The sequence below is a fragment of the Geotrypetes seraphini genome, chromosome 1 (genome assembly GCF_902459505.1).
Source record: "Geotrypetes seraphini chromosome 1, aGeoSer1.1, whole genome shotgun sequence".
Lineage (NCBI taxonomy): Eukaryota > Metazoa > Chordata > Amphibia > Gymnophiona > Dermophiidae > Geotrypetes > Geotrypetes seraphini.
Genome location: NC_047084.1, coordinates 305931473 through 305958350, shown reverse-complemented (window position 1 = coordinate 305958350; position 26878 = coordinate 305931473). Strand labels below are relative to the sequence as shown.

Below are 26878 nucleotides of genomic sequence, written 5' to 3'. Positions count from 1 at the left end.
CTTGTGCTTACTGCCAATTCTATAATGGCTTCTTGGTGCCAGCATTGGCTTACCTAAAGTTAAATCCAAGAGTTACACCAAGTCAATAGCTGTTGTAACTGTTGGCAGCTAACTGTGCCCTGAAGTGAATAGAATACTTTGTCTCAGAGACAGGCCTTGCACCCTCTCATAACCTTCCCAAGTTTATGGCCCCTCATACTTACGAACTAAGGCCCTGATTCTGTAAACGGTACCTAAATTGGATGGCACCTAACAAAATGACCCCAGCCAAGTGTCAATGCCGTCTACAGAATCGCACATAGCGGCGTCTATGTGAAAACTTAAGCACTGGAAATGTAGGCGAGGGTTTTGAAGGCCTATATTTCAGGCACCTAAGTTTTTGGACAATCACGCTTAGCAGCGCCTAAGTCACACTCCGCCCATAAAATCACCCACTTAGGCAATGGGGGCTTATCACCCAATTTTTTAAAAATTATTATTGACCCTATTAAGGGAATTTTGTCAATTAAGGCCCCATTTTATCAAGCTGCGTTAGGATTTTTTTTTATCGACGGCCACCTCAGTAAAAGCTCCGATGCTCATATGAATTCTACAAGCGTCGGAGCATTTACCGCAGCGGCCAGCGATTTTTTTAAAAAAACCTAACACGACTTAATAAAAGGGTGCCTAAGTTAGGTGCCTAAAAGGTATCTAACTTTAGGCACCCTTTAGAGCAGGGGTGTCAAAGTCCCTCCTCGAGGGCCGCAATCCAGTCGGGTTTTCAGGATTTCCTCAATGAATATGCATGAGATATATTAGCATACAATGAAAGCAGTGCATGCAAACAGATCTCATGCATATTCATTGGGGAAATCCTTAAAACCTGACTGGATTGCGGCCCTTGAGGAGGGACTTTGACACCCCTGCTTTAGAAAATCTAACCCTAAGTGATTTTAGTGCATATGTTTACAGTTGTACAATAGCATCTCACACTTACAGGTTTATTTGCCAATTGATGGCACTGATCACCCATGTTTTGTTATTCTTTAACTTGTGTGCATAGTTGGCCATTACATCTTTTCAGTGATTACATAATAGTGTTTAAGCACACCCTACTGCCATTGTACACACACAAGTGAACACTTACATGGATGGCAATATTATATAATTTTAAGCACTTAAATATAAGCATGAGGGAGTAAATATGCATACACGCATATGTTACATTTACAAAATAGACACACTTTCGTCCATTTTTATTTGGTGTCTTTGTATAAAATTACCCACTCCCTCCTGCCATGCCAACCCCGCCCCCGCGAGAAAAATTGATAGGAGGGATGCCCACTTCATCCTGCCACCGGATCCTCCCCCAATACCTTTGTCAGAAGTCAGGAGCAGGAAGGAAGCTTGGCCCCTCCTGCCTCGAGGCCCGCAAGTCCAAAATGGCAGGCCTTCCTCTCCCTGGTACATCATGTGATGCACAGGGAGGGGCCTAAGGCATGTTTCTTCACAAATACTTTTAATTATAATGAAACCATACCAGAAAATCAGTTGTTGTTATAAAGATTATTGATGTCTGAATCACCCCAATTTTACAGGTAGCCTAAAAATACATTTATCTAAAGAAGTTAATTTTAGCATTTCTCTTATATAACTATTTAAACAAATAAATTTATTTAGAAAAGTAACCTATCTGTCTAAAGGTTAAAAGCACTGTTCTCCTCTGATATTATCAATAGGAAAATTAATCACATAGCTGACAACAGAGACAAAGCCTATTCTCTCCTTTCCCAAGTGACAAAATCATATGTGGCTTTAATTTACGTGTGAAAGAAATTATCAGTGTCTAGGCCTTCTTGTTCTGCAAACTACCACAAAGCACTTAGGAACAGATATCAAACAGGTATCTGGCACTCAAAGTTGAAAAAACAATGTGCTGAAACCTGCTGAATGCCCTCCTTGCTTTTGGACAGATAGAAAAATGGTTTTCTCCTAAAGATCTTAGCTAGTAAGGTTGGGTAGTTGTGGGGGGAGAATAGGGGAAAAGGCTCTTTCCCTGGCTAATCTCTACTTGCTGATTCAAGAACATAAATTTACCTAATGGCTTGATAAGCAAAGAACAGTGCTTATTATACTGTCTTTTAGATTTTATAGGCGGGGAGGGTATTTTGTTTTTGTTTAAGTTACAGGTAAATAGTACGTACTTTTTAGAAGACTGATGAAGTCAGTGTATGTCTAGTCTCGTTTTGGCCTAATCAGCTATGTAATAATGTTTTGGGGGTTTTTTTTTTGGGGGGGTGAGTCCAATTAAACCTTCTAAAATATAGTTGAAACCTTAATATTTTATCTATCCCTTTATTCACACTCCAGTATTTTTTTCCTATAAGGTGTTTGTTCTACATTACAGGGTGCTGTAGTCCTTGCTGGGAAAATAATACCTATAATCATGTATGGAGCCTGAGCCAATTGGGGGGGGGAGAGTGAGCATTCCTTAAACCATGGGTGTCCAATCTCAGTGCTCGTCCAGTCAGGTTTTCAGGATTTCCCCAATGAATATGCATGAGATCTATTTGCTTACATGCAAATAGGTCTGACACATATTTACTGAGGAAATCCTCAAAACCTGACTAGATTGTGGCCCTCGAGGACCAAGGTTTGGACACCTCCGCCTTAAACCTTTTACAAATAATTAGAAAAGATTTTCACAGCCTCTGCACTGAAGGCTCAACATTAACACCAACAATAGCTAACCACTCCAGGCTGAGTTACCTTCTGAAAATATGAGCAGAATACATAGTGCAGGGGTTCTGAACCGCCCCCAAAACTGCAGGTATTGCAGGTTATCACATAATAAAATATCTCCAGACTCAGAAATTAGAGCTTAGAAAAATGTTTAGTGCTTTTATACTTTGGCCCCCGAAACAAAAGACCTAGGTATCTTTTGTCAAAATGTACAAATCTAATAAATACCCCTCAAAATCCAATTTCCTCATCTGAGAAAAAGCTGAGATTACAGGTGTCCTTTGTTGGTGCGGGATTTCTAAAACTCTTGGGAGGATGGGCTGGCGTGTGAACCATTGGTAGAGGAGCTACAGTAGCCTTGGCTTTGCTTTGGATCTGTCGGCCCAGCTGTGGAAGCAAAAGACAGAAACATTTTAAAAATTCCATATGTGAAAAGAAAACTTTACCAGAAGAGGAGGTTCTGCATAGACTACAGGAGAAATCAGACAATGGGGCTCATAATCAAAACTTAAACACGTCTAAAAACCTGCCCAAGTCGTCCTAAAAGACAAGTGCCAATAATCAAAACATTTTTGGGATGTATCCATGGACTTTTTAGGCCTCTGAATCCCACTGTGTGCCCAGAGCTGAAAGGGGCGTTTCTGAAGGAGTGGTTAGGGCGGGATGTGGGCCGACCTAAACTTAGTTGTACTGCAGGGATAATAGGTTTGATGAGACTTGCTAGGCAAAACATACGTTGTGAGTTAGACGATGTAAAGACAGGTATAAGTGGCAAAAAGGTATCCAAAGTGACCAGATAACCACTGCAGGGACAAAGTAAAGACCCCCCCCACACACACACTCCCCCCCATGTTCACTGAACCTGTTTCACCCCCACAAAGTTCAGAATAAAAACGTATATACCTGCCTTCGGAACATCAGCACCTGCTAAATGAAAGCCTAGAGGTTGCTTAAGTAGTCTCGGGGGGTGGGCTAGTAAACTATAGAGAGGAGGACCCAGGCCCATAAGCCACTCCAACTACTACATTAATGGTGGAAAATGTGAGCCCATCAAAACCCTACTCTACTGCCATAAAGGTGCCACCTGCAGCCATAAGGGCTATTGAGGTTGTAATCAGGTGGATATAATGGATTTTTTTGGGGGGGCTCACCATAACCTATAAAGGAGTTGTGGTGAGATGTTTATGTGGCACCCTTTTTGTGAAGTTCACAGCAGTGCCCTGTAAGGTGCCCTACTGCCATGTCTCTGTGGCCAGTCCATCACAATGCTGGCCCCTCCCATGTTTGGACTTAGGCAAATATTTGGTCACGAATATGGTATAAAGATAGTCGTAGTGGTGGGCTGGATGATCAAAAGCCTAAACGTACAGAGATGATTTTCAGAAAAAATAATATTTTGGATATACTTTTCGAGAATGGACATTTTTCCACTGCCGACTTTGGACAACTAGCACACTACGTCCAAATCAGACTTAGACATTTCTTTTGATTATGCCCCTCCACATAAATAGTTGACAGCCACTAGCTTATAAGTTCCCTCAATCTATTGCAGAGTCTAGGAATCAACAATCCAGGCTCATATCTGATTATCCTGTAATCTATGGAGAACCATTGTTACAGGTAAGCAGCTTCTTTTTTCTCTGCTGACAAACAAGATGAGTCAACCACATAAGTGAAGAATCCCATAGCTGAGGGTTGACTTTTTTCATGTAGGTTTTGTAGGCCTGACTCAGGTCAGCCTGCCTAAGTATATTGTTGGGATAGGCATTTTTTATTAATTGAAAAAGTCATCTAGAACTGCATTTCCAAATGCACAGTCTCTTTGTGATACATTGTCCAAACAGTAGTGCAGTGCAAATCTGTAAATGAAGACCAAGTTACAGCTCTATATATTTCTTCAAAAGAAAGTAAGTAGAAATGCTTAACTAGTGTTGCCATTATGCTAACTTAATGCCTTCACTGTGTTAGCTGCAATCCTGTTAGGTTGTAGCACAGCTTTTTTTCCTTCAAAGTCCATTTCATCCAACTATTTGCAACTCTACCCCTCTGTGTAGTGGTCATTTACCGACCCCCCTGTTAAGCCCCTTTCTTCCTTTCTCACTGACTTTGACTCCTGGCTCTCCTTTCTTGAACCTTCATCTTCTTCCCTTATTTGTGATGATTTTACCATTCACGTTGAAGACACCTCCAACAGCTATGGGAGGGGCCTTAGGCACCTGGGCCAATCAGGCCCTTAGGCCCTTCCCCAGTGCATCCCACAATGCACCAGGAAGGGGCAGGCCCGTTATTCAGATAGAGGCGGGATGTACGGAGGAAGCATCCAGCCGGCTGGCCAACTACTAAAGGTTGGGGAGTCCCAGCTAAGCTAGGTGGGGTGATTGCAGCTGGGTTGGGGGAATATGGCTAGGCTGGAGAGTCGGCGGCCTACCTTCGTGGATGAGTGGGTCTTTCATGGGCACGGTCATTACAGGGGATGGGGAGATGTCCGACAGGAGGGACTTGGCATCCCTCTTGCTGGAGAATGTGCCAGTGGGGTGGCAACAGGAAGAATTGGGCACTCTTCCTGTCGCGGACATTCAGAGTGGGGGGGCCGGCTTTGGGGGTCTCAGCAGGAGGGATTGGGCATCTCTCTTGCCAGTAGTCTTTGTGCAGGGGGCAGGGGGGAGATCCCTTGCCACCATCAGTTCAGCGGCAATGTGATTCTCTAACCGGCGCCTGTAATATGGGCACCGGTTAGAGTGGTGGTTAGGTGGCTTAGGGCAATTCTGTATAGGGCACCCATGTGCGATTCTCAAAAGCCAATTAGGCGGCTTCTGAGAACAGACGCCCTATACTGCAGCCAGGCCTAAACTCCTGCAGTACTCAGTTATCTGAGTGCTAACAGTTTCTTCTCATTAACTTGCTTAGATTCCCCTTGCTTATATTTGGGTCTGATATTCCTCCTCACCAAATTTCAATAATAAAATTTGGCACCTGGTAGGAGCCTATTTAGACAGGTTCATAGGTGCTTACTTTTCTTTATAGAATACCAAAAATATATGCCTATAAGTTAGGTGTGAGCACTTACATCAGCCACAGAGTAGGTGTATGAGTGCCTAAGTTCTGTTGATACACGCATATACATAACTTACAGAATTCTATAACTTATGCACATCAGTATGAGTCCTGCCTATGCCTTGTCTCAGGTAGAAGATCTCCTATAGTGAATGATCATGTTCTATCGTAGTGCAGAAAAACCTTGCCAATCCTTGCATCAAAGCGGTCCCCCAGCTATTTGAGTTCTAGCTAGATAATGAAAGGAAGGGAGCTCAGAGACTCTGTACCTGTCTAGGCTGACTACGCTGCTCTCTGAGTTGTGCTGGTGAATGGCGGTGCCCTGGAGCTCTGCTTAGGAGGCCTCTCAAGTGCTTGAACAAGTTGCTTCTCACATTCAGTGGGTTGTATGTGGATTCCACTTCTAGGCTGTTAAGAACATTCTGTCCAGAGAAAGAGAAAACACTGTGTTCTTTATAAAGCCCTTGCAGGGAGATTTGAGAAACAAATGCCAGTCATTGGAGGGGGGAGGGGGGAGTTAAAAAAAACCAAATGCTGGCCATCAGGGGGGCAGGGGATTGAAAAACAAATGCCGGTCATGGGGAGGGGGGAGCGGAGGAGGCAAGAGGAGGTACGAAATGGTTGCTGTGGGGATGGGGTATTAAGAAAGAAATGTGGGTCATCAGATGGGAAGGCGAAAGCAAGAAATGACGGTTACTGTAGGAGGGCGGGGTGGGGTTGAAGACGAAACGTGGATCATCAGATGGTATAGAGATGAGAGATTCAAATATAAACCATGACCCCCATTTTTGGTCCTTTTCTTTGGACCAAAAATCTCAGTTTATATTTGAGTATATATGATATATATTTTATTTATTTATTTCTTCCATTTGTAAGTCGCACATAACCTGTACAAGCTTTAAGCCACGTTACAGAGGAAGGGGTTAGATGAGGGTTGGGAGGACTTTGGAAGGTTGGAAAGAGTAGAGAGAGGGAATAGTATATCTAATACTGATCTATTTGAATTGGTAATATTTTATAAAAGCAATATAATAGAAGATTAGGTTCTTACATGGATAATCTTCTTTCTGTTAAAATACATAAAAGTTTGTACTTTAGGTGAATATCCTCTAGTCATTAACTGTTGCAGAAGGATGTAAATCACATCTTTCAGCATCTCCTCTTTCACCAGTGGAGTATAATGCCCTCTTCAGTTTGTACCTCAGCAATCGATATCCACTATAACAGAAGAAAGTAGAAGGAAGGACACAGGAAATTTCTCTGAAACAATAGTACATTTCTGTTTTGCTCTGTAACTCATGAAAAATAAAAATAGTTAGCATGAATCAATAACATAGGTGTACCAACGAACCACCCTGCTGTGTGCAGCTAGCACAAACACAAACAAAGCTCAGGAACTCAACAAACTTATTGCTTTATTAGTCATATTTGGTTACATGCACTTCCAAATGATGAGAAAAACTCCAGTTCTGGACTATGGATTTATCTGAGGCAGAAAGCAGGCACATTGAAAGTGACAGGGCAGGCAGTACAGATTCCTATGTGTATTAACAGAAAGAAGATTAACCTGGTAAGAACCTAATCTTCCATTCTGGTACATAAACATGGGAGTCTGCACTCTTAATGACGCACTAAAGCAGTGGTAGATGACTAAGGTGGGACAGATGAGCCTGCCCGCAAGACCGAGGACCCATAAGCAGTATCCTCCTGAGCTGCCACGTCCACTCTGTAGAATCTGGTAAAGGTATGGAGAGTAGATCAAGTAGACACTCTCCCACACGGACTCGAAAGCACAAGAAGCCTGCTACCTGTACCTTGAGAGATGCCACTGCCAGGTCTTTCTCTAGTCCAACCTGCAGAAGATCAAGAATCACCAGAGCTGATAAGCCTTCCAGTCGAAGGCTTTATAGCTCAAAGGAGAGTAGAAATGACTACCTTCAAATATCCTGTGTATTAAGGCAGAGTGCTCAATAGCCATGCCGTAAGACCAAAGTGATTTGGGTTCTCCATGTGGATTGGACCCTGACTGAGTAGCCCCGTAAGAAACGTTAGCTTGATATATCTATCCGTTGGAGCCATACTAAATCCACATATGGTCGGTGAGGCCAATCTGGGTTGCAATTCTGCAAATGATCTGGCCCACCATGGGCCACAGCAGGAACACATAAAGCAACCTGTCTTCCAGCCAGTGCTAAACCAACGTGTCCAACTCTGCACTTCCTAGTTTGTCTCTTTGGCTCTTTTAACGTCTCACCAAGTCTAAAACTCACAATACATAGGTATTACTGGAACTATTCACATGTCACTCTGTCTATATAGCACTGCTAGTGCACAGAGTCTGTTCACTATTGGTGAACTATTTAAGGGGTTCACAAGATCACCACCTGCTAGTATAAGGTTTCATCATTGCTGGAAATGACACAGAAAGTTGGCTGGCATATCCTGCACAATGTTCATGCTCTTCCATACTCTCTCCTGTGCAGTGGTTTTCTGTAGCTGGGAGGCAGGATACAACCCCTCAAGGGACAATAGATACTTGAGGTTATACTATTTTGTGTGATCTCAGAACGGGAATGGATTAATCACAATACGTACGGACTCTTGAGTGGATGTAACAGAAAATGCTTTATATAATCTCTCTAAAACAGGGATCTCAAAGTCCCTCCTTGAGGGCCACAATCCAGTTGGGTTTTCAGGATTTCCCCAATGAATATGCATTGAAAGCAGTGCATGCACATAGATCTCATGCATATTCATTGGGGAAATCCTGAAAACCCGACTGGATTGTGGCCCTCAAGGAGGGACTTTGAGACCCTGCTCTAAAACAAACAACTACCTATAGCAAAATGTCTTTCACTGACTGCAGACACCAAGTATATTTGTTTAAAAATCTTAATATAAATTAGGGGTTGTGAAAAAACAGAAATACATTTTTGGGGGAGGAGAATAATTTTATAAAGGATTTTCTATACATATACGTAGCTGGCCTTATGTACAGAAAAGACCTTTTAAAAAACTGCACAGCTCTTTATGCCAATATATGTATTTATGCTTACAAGATTACACACAGGCAATTTCCAGGCATGTGATTTCAGGAGAGTTGAAGTGGATCGATTTTTCACTCCGTCAAAAATTACAAAGACTAGGGAACACTCGATGAAGTTATAGAGAAATACTTTTAAAACCAATAGGAGGAAATTTTTTTCACTCAGAGAATAGTTAAGCTCTGGAACACATTGCTAGAGGTTGTGGTAAGAGCGGATAGCATAGCTGGTTTTAAGAAAGGTTTGGACAAGTTCCTGGAGGTAAAGTCCATAGTCTGTTATTGAGAAAGACATGGGGGAAGCCACTGCTTGCTCTGTATCGGTAGCATTGATTATTGCTACTCCTTGGGTTTTGGCCAGGTACTAGTGACCTATATTGGCCACCGTGAGAACGGGCTACTGGGCTTGATGGACCATTGGTCTGACCCCGTAAGGCTTTTCTTATGTTTTTATGAACTGAGATGCACACATGGAATTTATAAAATCTGCAGGATTAGGTGTAAATACCTGCATTTCCATTTGTGTGCTTTAGGGGGTGAATCTGGAAGCTGATTTTAATAAGGTGCACAGATTCTTATGTAACCTTTATAAAATATGCTTTATATAGGTGACCTAAGATCAAGGCCTTACATGCTAAGTCAATGCAAGCCAGAATGAGAATGCAAAGATTAAGGCCAATGTTTAACCCTTTCATGTTTTCTTAAATGCCTCCCCTTTTTTTAAAGACATTTCAATGTCTGTTGAGGATATTTTTCCCTGAAAATCTTTGTGTACTTACACCACTCTTTCATAATTTGATGATATACTCATAACGCCACATGAATATGAAACTGCAGAGTAAAAGTCAGTAGGACAACTTTTCTCTGGTTGTGGCTTTTTCTCCCTGAATTGTATGGTGAACTCCACATACCACCTGTGCTATTATTTCACTTAGACTCGGATTACACTGACACTGCTCATCCACCCATCCCTTGGTTCTGTGACTCTGCACCACAGTAATAGCTCATTGATCTCAAGGCTTGTTTCATCCTCACACTATTTCCCTGACACTGGTTTTCTTGTAAATATCTCCAGGTTCTTTTACAGAGATCAAATCTATGCAGGACATTTCTGGGTTTAGTCCTGTTTTTAGATTATAATCTGCAACTGTGTGCAGACTATGGCAGAGGCAGAACACCCTGTAAAAAAAAGCAGTATTTTCTCATGTTTTACCAAGGATTGGCTTCACTGTCTCTGACACTTCCTGGAATATCACACTGACAACAGTAGCAAAAAGTTTGAGGGTTTTTTGTTTTTTTTTACCTCCATCTTGTGCAATGCCATCTCTGGTGGCTCCTCGGGTATGGCTGGGATATCACATGGTAGCAGCAGTTCTCTCACTGCTAGGGGTTTGGCCAGCAGCGTGAATGAGGCAGAGGGCATGATGATGTAGTAAGTGTGAACAGTGATGCTCCAGCTTCGACCTGCAGATAGGGGCTCACTCTTGGCCACCAGCACCCAGTCTCTCTTCTGAAACATACAAGAAGTATGTGGCACTTGTAAAGACTCTAGACACCATCTGCTAGTACGAGGTTTCATCACTGCTAGGAATGACACAGAAAGTAAGCTGGCATGTCCTGCACAATGTTCATGCTCTTCCATACTCTCTCCTGTGCAGTGGTTTCCTATAGCTGGGAGGCAGGATACAACCTCTCAAGGGTCACTAGACACCTGAGGTTATACTATTTTGTGTGATCTCAGAAGATAAAGATAGGGGAATAGGTGTGTCCAACATATGGGTGATAGACATCTATGAAAGCACTACAGAATATGGTAATAACTGCAAAGCTGTTCTGTAACCATTATCCTTCCCTCCTCCCCTGCATGGTGGTATGCCAGTGAAACTGGGTTTCTTTCAGGAGACATATTAAGAGGGAAATTATCAATCTCGGTTACCATTTAAGATGTGTTATTTCACTATTAACCCAGGTCATTGCATAAAATGGGATCTGTGTTATGTTACAGTCTTATATCCTGCCAAATCCTCACAAGAAGGGTTTTAGGCAGGTTCCAGATAGTCTAAAACAGTGGTTCCCAACCCTGTCCTGGAGGACCACCAGGCCAGTCGGGTTTTCAGGATAGCCCTAATGAATATGCATGGAGCGGATTTGCATGTCTGTCACTTCCACTATATACAAATTTATCTCATGCATATTCATTAGGGCTAGCCTGAAAACCCGATTGGCCTGGTGGTTGGGAACCACTGGTCTAAAACATTACTTTGAGAAGTTACAGTAGGCTTTCCCATACAAATACATAATAGAAAACAGCATGAATTAGCCCCTCTTAACGACAGCCCACAATGATAACTTTCCCCATGAACTGAAGGTCCTCTCTACTAGAAGGTTACAGGATCTCTGAACTTCTTACACTCCTCTGTTTGATGGAGAACGTCTCAGTAATGTTTGCACTGGAATAGGAAGATCTCCTGCAGTCAGGCCGCAGAGATTAGATTTAGGCACCCTGTTAGGCAGGGGCTTGGAGCTGTACCTACCAGCAAGCAATGGCAAAGAGCATGGAAGTTTTGTTGGTTAGTCTCAAGCTCATCCCAGTCCAGCTGCCAACAGATGGTTGGTTTGATGATCAAAGGCAATCCATACAGTACAGATTCACATACACCGTTCGACTTTACAGCCCTTCAAAAGAAGCATAAATCACCAATCACTGCTTCTGAAAAGTTGTATCTTAAGGCCAGTGATGAATTTAATTCTCTGGTTGCCACCAAACACTGGGAGAGCCAGGTGGTTCCCTCCAGCTGAAGAATAAGGAGGCGCCTCTGAAATCATAGTGTCCTGGGGAAGCCCTCTTTTGAAATTAAGAGTTACGATGGCCTACAAGGTTCATCCCTTCTCAAAGTTACATCAACTGGTGTAAAATGTAGCAGCAGTAGTAAAATAAGTCCCAAGGCTGTGCAGAAGTATCACTTCCTGTGATAGGATTAGGGTTACCAGACATCCGGGAAAACCTAAACATGTCCTTTTTAAGAAGGACTGTCCAGGTGCCCGGATGGACTTTCCAAAACCCAGCAGTTCGTCTGGGTTTTGGAAAGCCCCGGCGAGCTCCGGCCTCATCTGGAGGGACCTCGGAGCATGCGTGGATGATGTCACACATGTCCGCACATGCTCCAAGCCCTCCAGACACGGCTGGAGCTTGTCAGGAAAGAAGAGAGGAGGTTTGTGAGGACGGGGCTGGAGGCTAAACTAGGAGGGGCTGAGGCAGAATGGGGTGGAGCCAAAGGTGGACCAGGGTGGGGCCATGTGTCCAGGGTTTTGTGGCCCAAAATATGGTAACCCTGGACAGGATGATGTCTGGTGAGACTGTATCTAGTCTGCCTATTGGGAAATCTGTCCCTGCTTGCAGTGCATTGATTATCTTTGCACCTCCTTCTTTCCTAAAACAAGGTTGAGTGTAGCAGAGACAAAGATCAATCCCAGCAACTGTTAATGGTAACTTAATTGTACTATGTGCCAGGTGGAGTAAAGAGAGTATTCTAGAACTGGGGTAGGCAATTCCGGTCCTCGAGAGCCAGAGCCAGGTCAGGTTTTCAGGATATCTACAATAAATATGCATGAGATAGATTTGCATCTCAAGGAGGCAGTGCATGCAAATTCATCTCATACATATTCATTGTGGATATCCTGAAAACCTGACTTGTGGATATCCTGAAAACCTGACCTGGGTCCAGCTCTCGAGGACTGGAATTGCCTACCCCTGTTCTAGACAATAAAAGTAAAAGTCACCTGGTTTTTTGCATTTTCGATGGTTGTGTTTTTACGTGCTATAATCACACCAATACCTTTTTTTAAGCGTTTTCCCTATACCAGGGGTAGGCAATTCCGGCCCTTAAGAGCCAGAGCCAGGTCAGGTTTTCAGGATATCTACAATAAATATGTATGAGATGGATTTGCTTGCACTGCCTCCTTGAGATGCACCTTGAGGTACCTGGAGGACAAAGGGATTGAGGGGTACAGATAGGAGTAGAGGTAGGTAATAGGGATAGAATTAGAGGATTAGAGGCAGTTACAAAATTAGTCATGGACACTGTTCAGGCAATTAGGCTGGTCTGACTCAGAGGAGGCAACTTCTTATGTTCTTATGTTCTATCTCATGCATATTTATTGTGGATGTCCTGAAAACTTGACCTGGTTCCGGCTCTCGCGGACCGGAATTGCCTACCCCTACCCTATACTAATTTAATTTATGAAAAGTAATTATATTTACATATATTTTATTAGTAATTCCTTTTCCATATTTTAAACTAGTTGCCATTTAGAAAGGGAATGGGGTGCGCCTTTCTTTTTCAACACATGACTCTGCACCTTTTAGTGTGCGATATATTCCCTGCATAATGGCTAGGTTTATTTTCTGAGTGTATCTGTATCTATAGCACCACGTACTTCATGATTTGGAGTTTGAAGGGCGATGTCATCTGCCCAGGTGTCAACTTGTAAGAAGTGTTTACATCTCTGCCACTGCCTGCCTTTCCAGCTCCCTCAGAGGCTGTGCTGGGAAGCAGAGCTGGATCTAGGAGCCTCTCCTGGAGGTCACATTTCACACACACTGGAGCAAAAGATCACAAAGAATGAAAAAATGAGAATCTGTTTGTGATATGGATATAGGACAACAGAGAACTGTATCTTCTATTAGCCACTTTGTGAGCCAGTTTCATAAAGTAGCAGGAATGTAGAACAAGATGTAGCGCTCCATTGACACCCATCAATCTACATGGAGCAGAACTGAAAAAGTGCCATTTCTTTTCATCAAGAAGTGGGACTGTTCCTCCTAGTGCAGGACAATAGAACCACCATAGTTTCTTAAAATGAATTGGCTAAAGTAAAACATCAATATTATTTTTCTTAAGGGCATCCCCAGGGGTTAACAGGAAGTTATGAACAACATCTGGAAGAAAGAAGCCCAGGGTGAGATATTGTCAATCACCAAATAGATGTGGGATCTGAGGGTCATCATATCTAGTGATATCAAGGTTGCTAAATAGTGGGACACAGTTTGGTGGGAGGTCAATGAAATGCTACAGAACACAAGAAGTGTAAACAGCAGGAAATCCAACACTACAGACCATTAGTTGAGATCTCATTTGCTTCACCACATCCGCTTGACACCAAATCACCACTATGTATCAATAATCTTAATTACCCTATCCAACCTACCATAAAGATACTAGATGTAACTTTGGATCAGTGCCTAACCATGAGAGATCAGGTGGACTCCTTGATCAGAAAGGGATTTTTCACTCTCTGGAAACTCAGATCCATTAAAGCTTATTTCGATACAGCGGCATTTAGAACCCTAGTCCAATCCCTCATACTGAATCTACTTGACTACTGTAACATCGCCTATTTAGCAATTTCCCAAAAGAACATGCAGCGTTTACAATTGATGCAAAATGCAGCGGTCAAACTGATCTTTGGGCTGAGGAAGTTTGACCACGTGACATCCTATTACTGGTAGTGCATTGGCTGCCACTGGAGGCGCGCGTAAAGTTTAAATTTGCCTGCTTCTGCTTCAAAGCACTACACGGACTTGCCCCTAAATATATAACTGACCTTTTCGTCTTTTCAGCCAACAGACACAAGAGAAGTTCACATTCCAACTTCGTTTCCCCCCCAGTGAGAGGTTGTAAACTGAAAAAACACCATGAACATCTTCTCTCGCACCAAGCAGCATCATGGGGTAAAGACCTAGAACAATTGCTTTCACCCACTACTTATGAGGAATTTAGGAAACGTCTGAAAACACACCTGTTCCTAAAGAATCTAGACAACTGATCCTCTCTTCTCTCTCCCCTCTATAGCGATTAACTTGTTCTATTGATCACTCTCTCCTCAAAAATGAATTTCCTGTCCTATTAACCCTCTTTCTTCTTCCCCTCTTAAAGTCAATCAATTTGTACCTTTGCTTAATCTTTGTAAACCGCATAGAACTTCATGGTATATAAGCTGTTATTATTATTATTATTATTATTACTCTGTCTAGCAGTGGCATACCATGGGCCTCCAGCACCTGGAGGGGGGGGGGGCAATGTTTATATTTGTACCCCACCCCTAGTACACACCATGTCACAAAGACCCCATTCTTTTGTCTTCTTGACCTTTCAGCTGCTCCTCGCTGCCTTCCAGGCTAGCATCCAGAGATCATGGTCTCCTCCCTACCCCCCTCCACTGCCACTGCTGTCTAGTTTTGTTTACACATATATTCTAGGCCAGCGTTCTTCAACTACTGATCCGTGGACTGGTGCCAGTCCGCAGAAATTTCCTGATGGTCTGCAGGGCCGACACGTGCATCGGACCCAAGACAATGTTCTTCAACCGCCGGTCCGTGGTGTGATCGATGCGGCAGTTATCTTCAGTCGGTCGCAGTACACAAAGCCGCGGGCAGCAGCTCCTACAGGCATCCTGTGCCTGAACCAGAAGCCTTCTCTCAGACGTCCCAACGTCAGAGGGAAAGCTTCCAGATGAGGTGCGGGACGCGCGAGGAGCTGCAGCCCGCAAGCATGCCTACAATTTCGCCAGCAACATCATCTACACACTTGGGGACTATATGAGGGTGCTCCTAAAATGTACTCAGCCCCATGTGGGAACACTGGTAGGGGTAGTACACGAAATTGAGAATGTCAGTAAAGCAATTGGGGAGCATGTGAAGACTGGAGGTACAAAACTTTGCAGCTGGCTACATCAGGGGCGTGGAGGAGCACAGAGGCAGGCTCCTGAAGCACTTGGAAGAGCTGAAACTCCAGAAAGAGACTGCACTGCACTTGCAAAAGTTGCAGCTGAAGCACTGTAGCAGTGAGGAAGAAGGAGCCGGCCCGAAGATAACACAAGGGGTGGCATAAAACGGCCAGGGGGGAGCAGGCCAGAAGGAGGATGGGAGATAACAAAGGTAGAAGGAATGATTTTATTTTTTAATTTAGTGATTGAATTGTGTCTGAGAATTTACATCTGCTGTCTGTATTTTGCACTGTTCAGGAAGAAATCCATTTGTTTCTTTTTTTCTGGGGTTGTACTGCATGCAGAGTGTTGCATCTTAGGGTTTGTTTGTATATATTAGTACTTTTAGTTTTTGGTCCCGTATTTGCATAGGGGCTATCTGTGTTCTGGTAGGAATGAATGTTGAAAAGCATACAGTCTGCTTTGTGTAGTTTAATTTTGTGGTTAACCATTATGTGTTGTTAATAAGATTATATTGTGTGTATATATGAAATATAAATGTAAAAAATAGTGTTACAATTAGTACTATTATGGGGGCGGGGTCTGAGGCGGAGATTGGGCGGACATGGGCGGGGTCTGGACTACGGCTTAGCCCAGTGTTCTTCAACTGTCAGTCCACAGACCACAAAATAATTCTTTTTATTTCCGCCAGTCCATAGGTGTAAAAAGGTTTTATCAAATAGCTTTCTTAAGATAGTAGCAGTATTACTCATCACACAAAAGTATCTTAAGATAACTACTAACAGAACTTGGTGGTGCTGCTGTGTGTATTTAGTTTTAACACACAGACCAATAGCACCAAAATCGTCATCGAAGGTAGCATGGAAGAGGCTAATTTGAGCTGAACTACACGAAAGTACTCTCGTTCAGTATCTGCGGAGATCAATGATACCGAGAGGACTTCGAATTTTGAAAGAGCCGAAGATGTTCACAATGGATAAAACGTTTATGGCTCAATGGACAGCGATTCTAAATAGATGCAGCCGTGACCTGATGATTCTGCTAGTAGAGACAACGGCTAATTTGGAGAATGAAATAAAAGACAAAATAAAGAACACAGAAGGAATGATCCAACAAGAACAACAGGAGACAGAAGACCATATACAGAAACGGAAAGCCTTGGTGATACCTTATCCAAATTTAAAGATTCTTCAAAACTAACCAAAGTGAAAAAATTTAAATGAGACGAACGCGATTGCCAGGAGGATAAGGTGTACAATTGGATGAAGAAAACAGGGAATTACAATAATAAAAATAAAATTATGCCTAGAAATACAAACAAGACAATAGCATTTGAGGTGCTGAAGGAAATACTACCTCTAGACAGACAGACCAGACAAAAAGGAGAGGAAAACATTTCCAAAAGCTTCGAGACCCGCAAGGACCAAACGTGAGAACAAGAACGAACCTACGTCAACAATAATTAATATATATACTACCGCTCTTTCTGATGCTCAGATCCAAGTTTTGAAATATGGATTGGGTTTTGTCCCTAGCAAAGCAGCACCTACCACAAGTCAATCAAAGTTAGGTGCTGTATGTAGAATCAGGCTTAGCAGTGCCTAAATCAACTTGGGCACCGGTAGGCGTCATAATGCTAGACGCTGGTATATTAAACCAGGGTTTTCATGGCCTAATGTAACAGCATCTAACTCAATCCATGCCCAAACTCTGCCCCTAACCACGCCTACTTTCTATGTAGGTGCGGTTAGGTGCCAGTAGGTACCTCAGTGTAGATGCGTACAGTGAGGTGGTAGGCACCTATCATGTTAGGTGCCTACTGGCTAATTATTTTTTGTTTTTAATCTGTTTTTAATGGTGCTTTCAATTTTCAGCACCAATTAACCAATTTAAGTTAGCTGCCTAACTCAGTAGGCGCCTTTTATAGAATCAGGGTCTTATACTCTGTTGTATAACAGAATCTAGGCGCACAGAAGCCATTATAGAATTCACACTCTGCACCCTATATTTTGGCCCCAAATTTGCCATTGGATGTGCAGTCAGAGAGATGGACAAGCCCCTTCCGCTATATTACACTCAAACACACTTACATATAGTATGAATAGATGCTGAAAACTCATGTCCAGGTAAACACAGACGGACTAGGCCCAGCTTGTGAACGTTACAACAGCAGGAGCTATATATGTGATGGGAACTTACCTGGGCTGGTGCTGGAAGTGACCGAGAGGCAGCCTGAAGGAAACAAAAGGTGAAGGTGCTCCTTGTCAATTCCACTGTCATGCAACCAGGCTTTGAAGAAGGTTTCTATGCTTATCACGTCATTCTCTATGGTCTGGAGTTCAATATCTGTCCCAGGAAGAGAAGGCTCTGCAAGGGAAAATGACATGAACCTCTTGAGGTATGTTCAAAACAATGGCAAACTAAAACTCTGGTGTCTGCACAGGCAGGAAGTTCTCATCCTCACTCAAACCCTTTCTCCGAAACAGTGCAAGATAGACGACGTTCTTTGCAACTTGTGGTACCTTTTATAGCCACCTCTGCTGTGCTCCCTGACCAGATAGGATATGTTAAGAGGCTGGCTGAGGCCAGCTCTGCTCCAAAAGGAAGTGACATCAGAGTGGGTGGACCGGCAGTCATGAGGGGTGCCTGAAGGTCCCGCAATGGCTGCATTTAAGTCTACTACCACTGCTTCTAGTTCAGGAAAACAACAGCAGCAGCAGCAGAAGGTGCCAGTGTGCCGGCTGCACCTTCTTAGTGCTTGCACCCGGAGTGGATCACCCCCCATCCTCCTCTTGGTACACCACTCTTCACCACCCATTAGGTGAAAAAGTATTTTCTGAGGTTACTTTTGAATCTATCCCTTCTCACCTATGTCCTATTCTCCCTCATTCCAGAGTTTTCTTTCAATTGAAAGAGACTCACCTCATGCGCATTTATGCCACATAGGCATTTAAACGTCTCTATCATGTCTCCTATCTCCGGCCTTTCCTCAAAAGGATACATATTGAGATCTTTAAGTCTGTCACCATATGTCTTATGACCACCGATCATTTTAGTAGCTTTTCTCTAGAACGACTCCATCCTGTTTATATCTTTTTGAAGGTGTGGTCTCCAGAATTGTACACAATATTCTAAATGAGGTCTCCCCAGAGTCTTATGGGGCATCAATACCTCCTTTTCCCTACTGGCCATTCTTCTCCCTAGGCACCCAAGCATCACTCTACTTTTCATAGTTGCTTTTCTAACCTATTTGGCCACCTTAAGATAATCACATACTATCACACCCAAGTCCCGCTCCTCTTTTGTGCACAAAAGTTCTTCACCCCCTAAACTGTACCATTCTCTCGGGTTTTTGCAAATCTTGCTTATTGTGTGTGTGTGTGGGGGGGGGGGTGCATAGGGGAGGACATATTAGAGGAACTAAGCAAGTATAATGAATACTTTACTAGATGATGAATATGCTGGGCAGACTGGATGGACCATGCAGGTCTTTTATCTGCTGTCATTCACTATGTTACTATGTAAAAGCATAACCTTGCATTTCTTAGCATTAAATCCTAGCTGCCAAATTCCGGACCATTTCTCAAGCTTCGCTAAGTCCTTCCTCGTGTTATCCATACCACCAGGGACATTATTAATTTAGTTTTATTAGGATTTTATATACCGCCTATCAAGGTTATCTAAGCGGTTTTTACAATCAGGTACTCAAACATTTTTTCCCTCTCTGTCCCGGTGGGCTCACAATCTATGTCACAAGGAGCAGTGCGGGGTTTGAACCCACAACCCCAGGGTGCTGAGGCTGTAGATCCAACCACTGCGCCACACACTACTCTGTTGCAGACTTTGGTATCAGCCCTTCAGCAATATTGCTTACAAAAATGTTAAAAAGAACAGACCCAAGAACCAAACCTTGTGACACACCACTGATAACATCCCTTTCCTCAGAACAATCTCTATTGACCACCACCCTCTGTCACCTTCCATTCAACCAGTTCCTAACCTAGTCAGTCACCTTAAGGTCCATACTGAGGGCACTCAATTTATTTATTAGAAGTCTAAGTGGAACAGTATCAAAGGCTTTGCGAAAATCTAAATACAACAAAGAAAAATGGGGAGACCCAATGATCCACAGTGAAAACAATCCACCGATGAAAACAAAAACAAAAAACTGTGGATACAGATGTTCTGGAGATAATTTATTATACACTGACATATAAAAACATGAAAATTCTATTAAAAAAGTACTGTATTTTTTATCATTGTACTTTTTTAATTGAATTTTCATGTTTTTATATGTCAGTGTATAATAAATTATCTCCAGAACATCTGTATCCAGTTTTTTGTTTTCGTTTCATTGGAAAATCTAAATACACCATATCTAGCATTCTTCCTCTATCCATTTCTCTGGTCACTCAATCAAAGAAATTGATCAGATTTGACTGACAAGACCTGATTTTAGTGAATCCATGTTTCCTCGGGTCCTGTAATCCACTGTATTCCAGAAACTTCACTATTTGTTTTAAAAGTGTTTCCATTAATTTACTTACCACAGAAATCAGACATATGGGCCTTTAGTACACTACCTCTTCCTTACTTCCACTTTTGTGGAGAAGGACATCTGCCCTTCTCCAGTCCTCCGGTACCACTCCTGATGAGGGAAGAATCAGGGGTTAATGTGGCAATTGGAGGGAGGGGCAAAGAAGGGGCAAACTGTCAGACAGACTTCCACACATCTATTTTTCTGTTTTAAACTGGCATTTATGCAGATCAAGCCATGTACAATTTTATGTAAATTTATGCAAATAATCTGCACAACGTCTATACAGTTTCAAAAGACAATGACTTATCTTAACCTTACTACAGAAAAACAGAGGCTTTGCCTGTAAGCTGAATTTCTGTGCTGTCCAAGGAATACATTTGCAGTACGAACATTTTGCCACTGGATGTCCCTCTCAGCTTTGTCAATAACAGGCATAAAAACGGCAACTCAGCATGTAACTGACAGTATTCTCTAAATTATGCATATAAATGGGGACCCGCCCACATCTATGCCCCCTTGCATTTCCGTGCTAACCCCCCAAATTCTGTATATAGGCCTGGATTCACTAACCTGCCCGATCAGGCCCAATATGGGCAGGTCTGACAAATTCAGCAAACTCCAACACACAGATGAGGGCAATTGGAGGAATGCCCCCATCTATAGGCACGGATCGCTCTATAATGATCCCCGCGCATGCGCAGACCATCTGTAGATGGTCTGAATATGCACTGGACCTCTGGGCCATCGGAGTTGGGTTTTTTTTTTCTTCTTCTATTTTTTTAATGAAGGTGGATCTGCTTTTTAAACCACTGAGCGCAGCCAGGGAACCTGAAAAGTGCTGGACCTCAGGGCCGGCATAGATTTTTTTTTAAAAAATAGGCGATCGAGGAACTTTTTGGAGCCTGTGGGGTTCATAATCAAAAAAAAAACCAAACGTCTAAAAAGTGTCCTAAATGGCTACTTGGACGATCAAAAAACCTGATCGTCCAAGTACCCATAACCAAAGCTGGTTTATAGATGTATCTAAAAACAGCTTAGGCTTTTCCCCTAAACAGAGAGAAAAGAGGTGCGTTTAGAGGAGGGGAAAGGGTGGGCAGTGGGCGGGAGGTGGGCCAACCTACACCTAGGCGTACAACAGGTATAACCAAAACATTTACAGGTTGCCTAGTCGGCACTTAGACCTTTTTGACTTAGACGAAGTCAAACCAGGTCTAAGTGCCCAAAAAGGGGCCGCTGAACTGATGGCCGCTGGCGCCATCAGTTCAACAGCCCAGCAACCTACCCACTGCAAGCATCTACCCTATCTCTTCTGCCGTGGGTCGCAGCAGCTCGGGTAGAGGAGTGATGGCATCGCGGTAGGGGAGATGAGGCATCTCTCCTGTCGCGATGCATCACCCCCCCCCACATACACACAACATCGGGGTAAGAGAGAGCCCAAGCCCTTTTGCCTCATCAAAACGCGACCCCCCCCCCCCCCCCCCCCGACAACATCAGGGCAAGAGGGAGCCCAAGCCCTCTTGCCCCGGTGATCGTTGCTCCCCCCCGCCGAGTACGAACAGGCCAGGAGGGAGCCCAAGCTCTCCTGGCCCCGGCGACCCCCCCTACTGGATTGGGCCAGGAGGGAGCCCAAGCCTTCCTGGCCCCGGCGACTCCCTACCCCCCACCCCCCACAACAATACGGGCAGGAGGGATCCCAGGCCCTCCTGCCCGCGACACAACCCCCCTCCCCCCCAATGACTGCCCCCCCCAGAACCCCTGATCGGACCCGCCGACCTGCGACCCCCCCCCCCGGCTCTTTATAATAGTCTCTACCATTTTGCCCGACACCAACGTCAAATTCACTAGTTTATAAGTTCCTGGATCACCTCTGGAACCCTTTTTATAAATTGGCATTACATTGGCCATCCTCCAATCTTCCAGTCTGATGCTGGATTTTAAAGATAAATGACAAATTACTGACAATAGCTCTGCAAGTTCACTTTTCAAGAGCTTACTTATAGCTTCACTTACTTTTTAAATCTACAACTTAAAGAAATATGTATGTAATAATAACAAAGGTAAAAAGGTGGGACTTGATATACTGCTTTTTCTGTGTGGTTACAATCAAAGTGGTTTATACAGTATATTATAGACAGGTACTTATTTTTGTACCTGGGACAATGAAGTGTTAAATGACTTGCCCAGAGTTACAAGGAGCTGCAATGGGAATCAAACTCACAATCTCAGGGTGCTGAGGCAGCTGCTCTAACCACGACGGCACTCCTCCACTCCAGTCAATCTGCTTTTTCCAACAGTCCTTCTTTGTCTTTCTCTCTTCTCTGTTTTTCTCTTTTAGTATTGTTTGCTATTCTTCACCTCTTTGCTTCTAATCCAGACAGATCCTGCTCTAACCCCAGTCCTTGGCAGAGGCGATGATGGGCTCATCATGCATACTTATCTGTGACTTCAATCTGACCTCTTCTCTTTAAACCCTGCCATTATGATGACATTGCTTGGCAGGCGGGACATAGACTGTTCTGAGGGAACTGGATCCAAGATGGCCGTGGACACAGTTTGCTGAGCAACTGCCCACTAGTCTCATCTTTCTGCTAATGTGTTCCAACATATCCTTCCTCGTTGCTTGTAATTCCGACAAAATGTTGTAAATCCGTGTTCAAATCAGATCTTAATTAATTGATGTGAACCGCCTAGAACTCACTGGGTATGGCGGTATACAAGAACATAGTAATAATAATAATAATCTTCTGAAACTTTTCTTCCCTGCGGTTTTCGTTTGGTGAATAGCAGTCATGCCGAAGAGGAGAGGGAAGGGTGTCCCTGGAACCTCGCGGCGCCCTGGAGTGGTCTCCTCCGGCAATATTGAAGACTTGCTGAGGCGTATGCAGGGCGCCATAGGAACGTCGGCGTTGCCACTGCCTGAGACGCTTCCGGGAGACGGAATGGAGGCGTTGTTTCGGGCGTTGAGCCCCGACGTGAGAGCTCCTCCTCCCAATCCCCGTGCCACTAGCTCCCTGGGGGTGGAAAGGCAGTCGGAAGTCAACATGCGGTTTCCCCCCCAGGTTCCCGGGGACAGCGAGACAAACAACGACTCAGGTTCTTCGATTTTGCAGCAGAGCCTGAATGCCCACGAGGATGTTACAACACTAGACTCAGTACCGACCCAGGAGGAACGTGGAGGAGAGAAACCTTTGGTTGGTGAGCCTAACCTTTCGTTACCAGATTTGCAGACTTTTAATATTGTAAAGCCCCAAGAAGTGACTTTGGAAGCTCTGTGGGATCTGACTGCCAATTTGGTCAGAACAGTGAACGCTAATTATTTTCAAATCGAGGCGAAAATAAAATCTCAGGACAAAGAAGTTCTCCAGATAAAACAAGACCTGGGTGAATCAAAATTAGATATTCAGAATATTAAAGATCAACTTAAGTCTTCCAAATTACTTCAAGAGACTCTAATTAAGGATAATGTTAATTTAAGAAGGAAGATAGAGACATTTGAAAATTTCTCCAGGAATAATAATCTTAGATTGATTAATTTTCCCCGAATCTTAACAGTTACTCCAAGAGAAATGTTAAAACGCTATTTGTTGGAGATATTAGAAGTTCCGAAAGATTCAATGCCTCCTTTCACCCAGGTCTATTACTTGCCGAATAAAAATCAAGTTCAGCAGGAAAGGAACCAAGATCCAATTGATGTGTCTGCATTATTTGAATTGTCAGATAAAGAAAGTGCAATACCTGCAACACTGATTGTGACCTTAGCTATTTGGATAAAAATTGGCTTCTGAGATTATTCTTCAAAAATAAAGAGAAAAAGTTTCTTGATCTTAAGATACAAATGTTCCCAGATTTGGCAGAAGACACAGAGGCATAGAAGAGAGTTCTTATTACTAAAACCTGGAGTTTTAGCTCTTGGAGGCACTTTTTATCTTCGCCATCCCTGCAAATGTTTAGTCCTATATAATAAAAGGCTAACTCGCGCATGCGCACTTCTATTTGCGTGTTTCGTGCGCTGTAGGTCTGTGGCCGAAGGAGTGCGCATGCGCGCGAATACGTCACCACCCGATCGCCTCCACAAGCCGGACCGCAGCCAGACGACGATCTCCGTTCCTCCTGCACCATGGCACACCAGGCATGTCCCTGCCTCCCCCGCCGCTGGCCTCGGGTTCCTGGGGGCCGGCGGTGCGAGCCGCCCGACCGGTGCTGAGGCCCCGCCTCCCCGCTACACAGCGCCGCCAGACGCAACTGCAGCGCATGAGAGGAGCCGCGGGGGTGCCTTTTAAAACGGCTCCCTTCTCCGAGTGCCCAGCCCCTCTTCCTTTTTTTGCGATCCATCGAGCGGCTACCCAGCCTTCTTCCACCACCTACCGAGCCAGACCCCGCCTCCCCGGTTCCAACCGACACGGCGCCGCCAGACCCGGACAGCTTCAAATAGGAGGAAATAACATTAGGGCCCGACATTCACAGACCCGCGAGCAGGGTTGCCATGGAAACCCAGCCGCCATAACAAGACAGCAAGACCGGTCCTGGAAGAGAAAGGGAAAGCGAGGCAGAAAATGGGTGAGAACAGGAGAGCAAAACAGTGAGAGGGGGCAAAAGGGGAAGGGGAGGAAGAGTGGGAGAAACCCCGGCCAAAACCAAAAATAAAAACAACCACTGCCACAGAGAGGGAAAGGGACGCTTCCATTTGGGCCAGGGAAGGGTGGGGCTTCTCGGTGGATTAATAGGCTCCAGGGACATGGGAGAAAAGGGGGCTGGAAGCTGAAAGGAAAAAGATGGGAGAAGAGGGCTGGAGGGGGGGGGGGGGTGCTAAAAAATGAGTTTGGAGCTGGGGCTGAAAATAGGGGACATGTGAAGGAAGGAGGCTTTAACAGGCTTAAACACTAGAGGGGATCAGGAGTGACATGCACAGCAGGGGCTTAGAGGGCAAGAGAGCTGCAGTTGGAGAGACTGAGGAAGGAATAAAATAATTAAAAAAAAGAGACACCTACAGGGAAACACAGGATCAGGAGCATACAGAGAAAACAGAAGTTTGAAGGAATCAGGAACATATACAAAAAGGAGAGCAGAGACCCCTGCAAGAAGAGAAAAAGAGCAAAGAGACTGGGGATGAGAAAGAGAGCACAGATGCTTGCAGGGAGAAAAAGCTAAGCAGTAATGTTACAGCTTGAGAGTGCAGACTGAGGAAGAAAGCAGAGACAGCGCTACACAGGGAAATGGAGGGAGGAAAGAGACAGAAAGAAAAAGACAGACAGACATATATTCTAGCACCCGTTCATGTAACGGGCTTAACGACTAGTACAATATAATTCTCAGAAATATGTTTTCTTTGAGCCATACCAGCTAATGGCTTTTCTATCTATATCCCCCCTGGAGAGGGAAAAGAAATGAGGGCTTTAACATATTAGACGCCTGATTACCAGTTAACCGTGTTCCACGTATCTTAAGTTTAATATATTTTCTTATTATTCCTTTTGTGTTACATCATGGATCTTATTGTGGACTTGAGTGATTAAGTAATATTCTGTTCTTCATAAAATTGGATTATGTACTATCCTTTCTTTTGCTGTAATCACTTTCTCTACAAGTGAATCTTGATTTGTTATTTGAAATTATAAATAAATAAATAAAAAGAAATAGTCTGTTCTCATTTGTGCCTATCCACAGTTGCATCAATTGCAACCAAATTCCCCATTCATGCCATTGTGCTTCCATATGACCCCCAAACGTCCGGAGAGTGAGCTACAGGTTACTTCATGCAGGAACCTAACCTTATTTTCCCATAGGACCCACTTTCCGCGATTCTGAGGCACAACACGAATTGCTGGAACTTAACCTCTACTTTCCCATAGATTCCCCATTTCGTTATTTGCGATTTAGCAGTTCGCAAACATTTCCACGAACCATACTACTGTGAATAACGAGAAAAAATTGAATGTGTAAACCCTGAGTGCCAACTACATGCTATTAATTTTTATCTTTGCCTTTTACGCTCCGTTTCTATCCAAAGCTATGTTAGTATTTTTTAGCTATGAATTTTAAGGTTTGTTGTTTGTATGTCTATTTTATTATGTTTTACAACTATGTATGTATATTTTGTTAACCGTTTAGCTGTAAACGGTATAGAAATTTTTAAAATAAATAAATTTAAATAAATACTGTTGTGCAGTGGTGAGACTTCCACTGCCTCCAAAATATCTCCTGAATACTAACAAAACCCGAAAAAAGGGAGATGAAGCAATACTCAAACAAAAATAATCTCCCAAAGCCCCAAGAAGAGGAACTAGATGAGGGGGAGAGACAACCTGTAGAGTGAAAATACTACTACCACTCAAACAAGAATAATAAATAATATAGAATATTCTGAATTTTAGAGAGCCCTCAGTCACACAGCCTCCCTCCGGGGACCCCCAGAAGTAACGGCTGTCACTGGCTTACACCCAACAGGGTGTTAACTGTGAAACATCCCCGGGCTCTCTGTGAAATTTAGTGATAAATAACACACAAAAAAGTGCTGATAGGTGCAAACTCAATCAAAAAACACACTCTACAAAGGTTGTCTCTACCCCTGATCCAGGGGGCCCGAACACAAAGTTCGAATGTCCAATTTCAACTGTGCAAAGCCAATAGGAAGTTCCAAAATATCTCCAGCAGCTGACAAAACTAAGGGCTCCTTTTACGAAGGAGCGCTAGCGTTTTTATCGCACGCACCGGATTAGCGTGCGCTAGCCAAAAATCTACCACCTGCTCAAAAGGAGGTGGTAGGGGCTAGCGCACGCAGCAATTTAGCGTGCGCT

At 43.7% G+C, this 26878-nt stretch overlaps 1 protein-coding gene across 1 annotated transcript in view; it reads right to left on the bottom strand.

The window, feature by feature from the left end:
* Positions 1 to 2746: 2746 nt before the first annotated feature.
* The window catches only part of M1AP (meiosis 1 associated protein), a 55156-nt gene continuing 31024 nt past the window's right edge, over positions 2747 to 26878 (bottom strand). Inside the window, exons 4-9 of the mRNA XM_033959973.1 lie at positions 17744 to 17911; positions 13256 to 13418; positions 11353 to 11494; positions 10122 to 10328; positions 6045 to 6197; positions 2747 to 3108 (exon numbers count right to left, since the gene is read on the bottom strand). Of these exons, the coding sequence (XP_033815864.1) occupies positions 2953 to 3108; positions 6045 to 6197; positions 10122 to 10328; positions 11353 to 11494; positions 13256 to 13418; positions 17744 to 17911 (989 nt within the window). The 3' untranslated portion in view covers positions 2747 to 2952. The remainder of the gene's footprint in view (positions 3109 to 6044; positions 6198 to 10121; positions 10329 to 11352; positions 11495 to 13255; positions 13419 to 17743; positions 17912 to 26878) is intronic.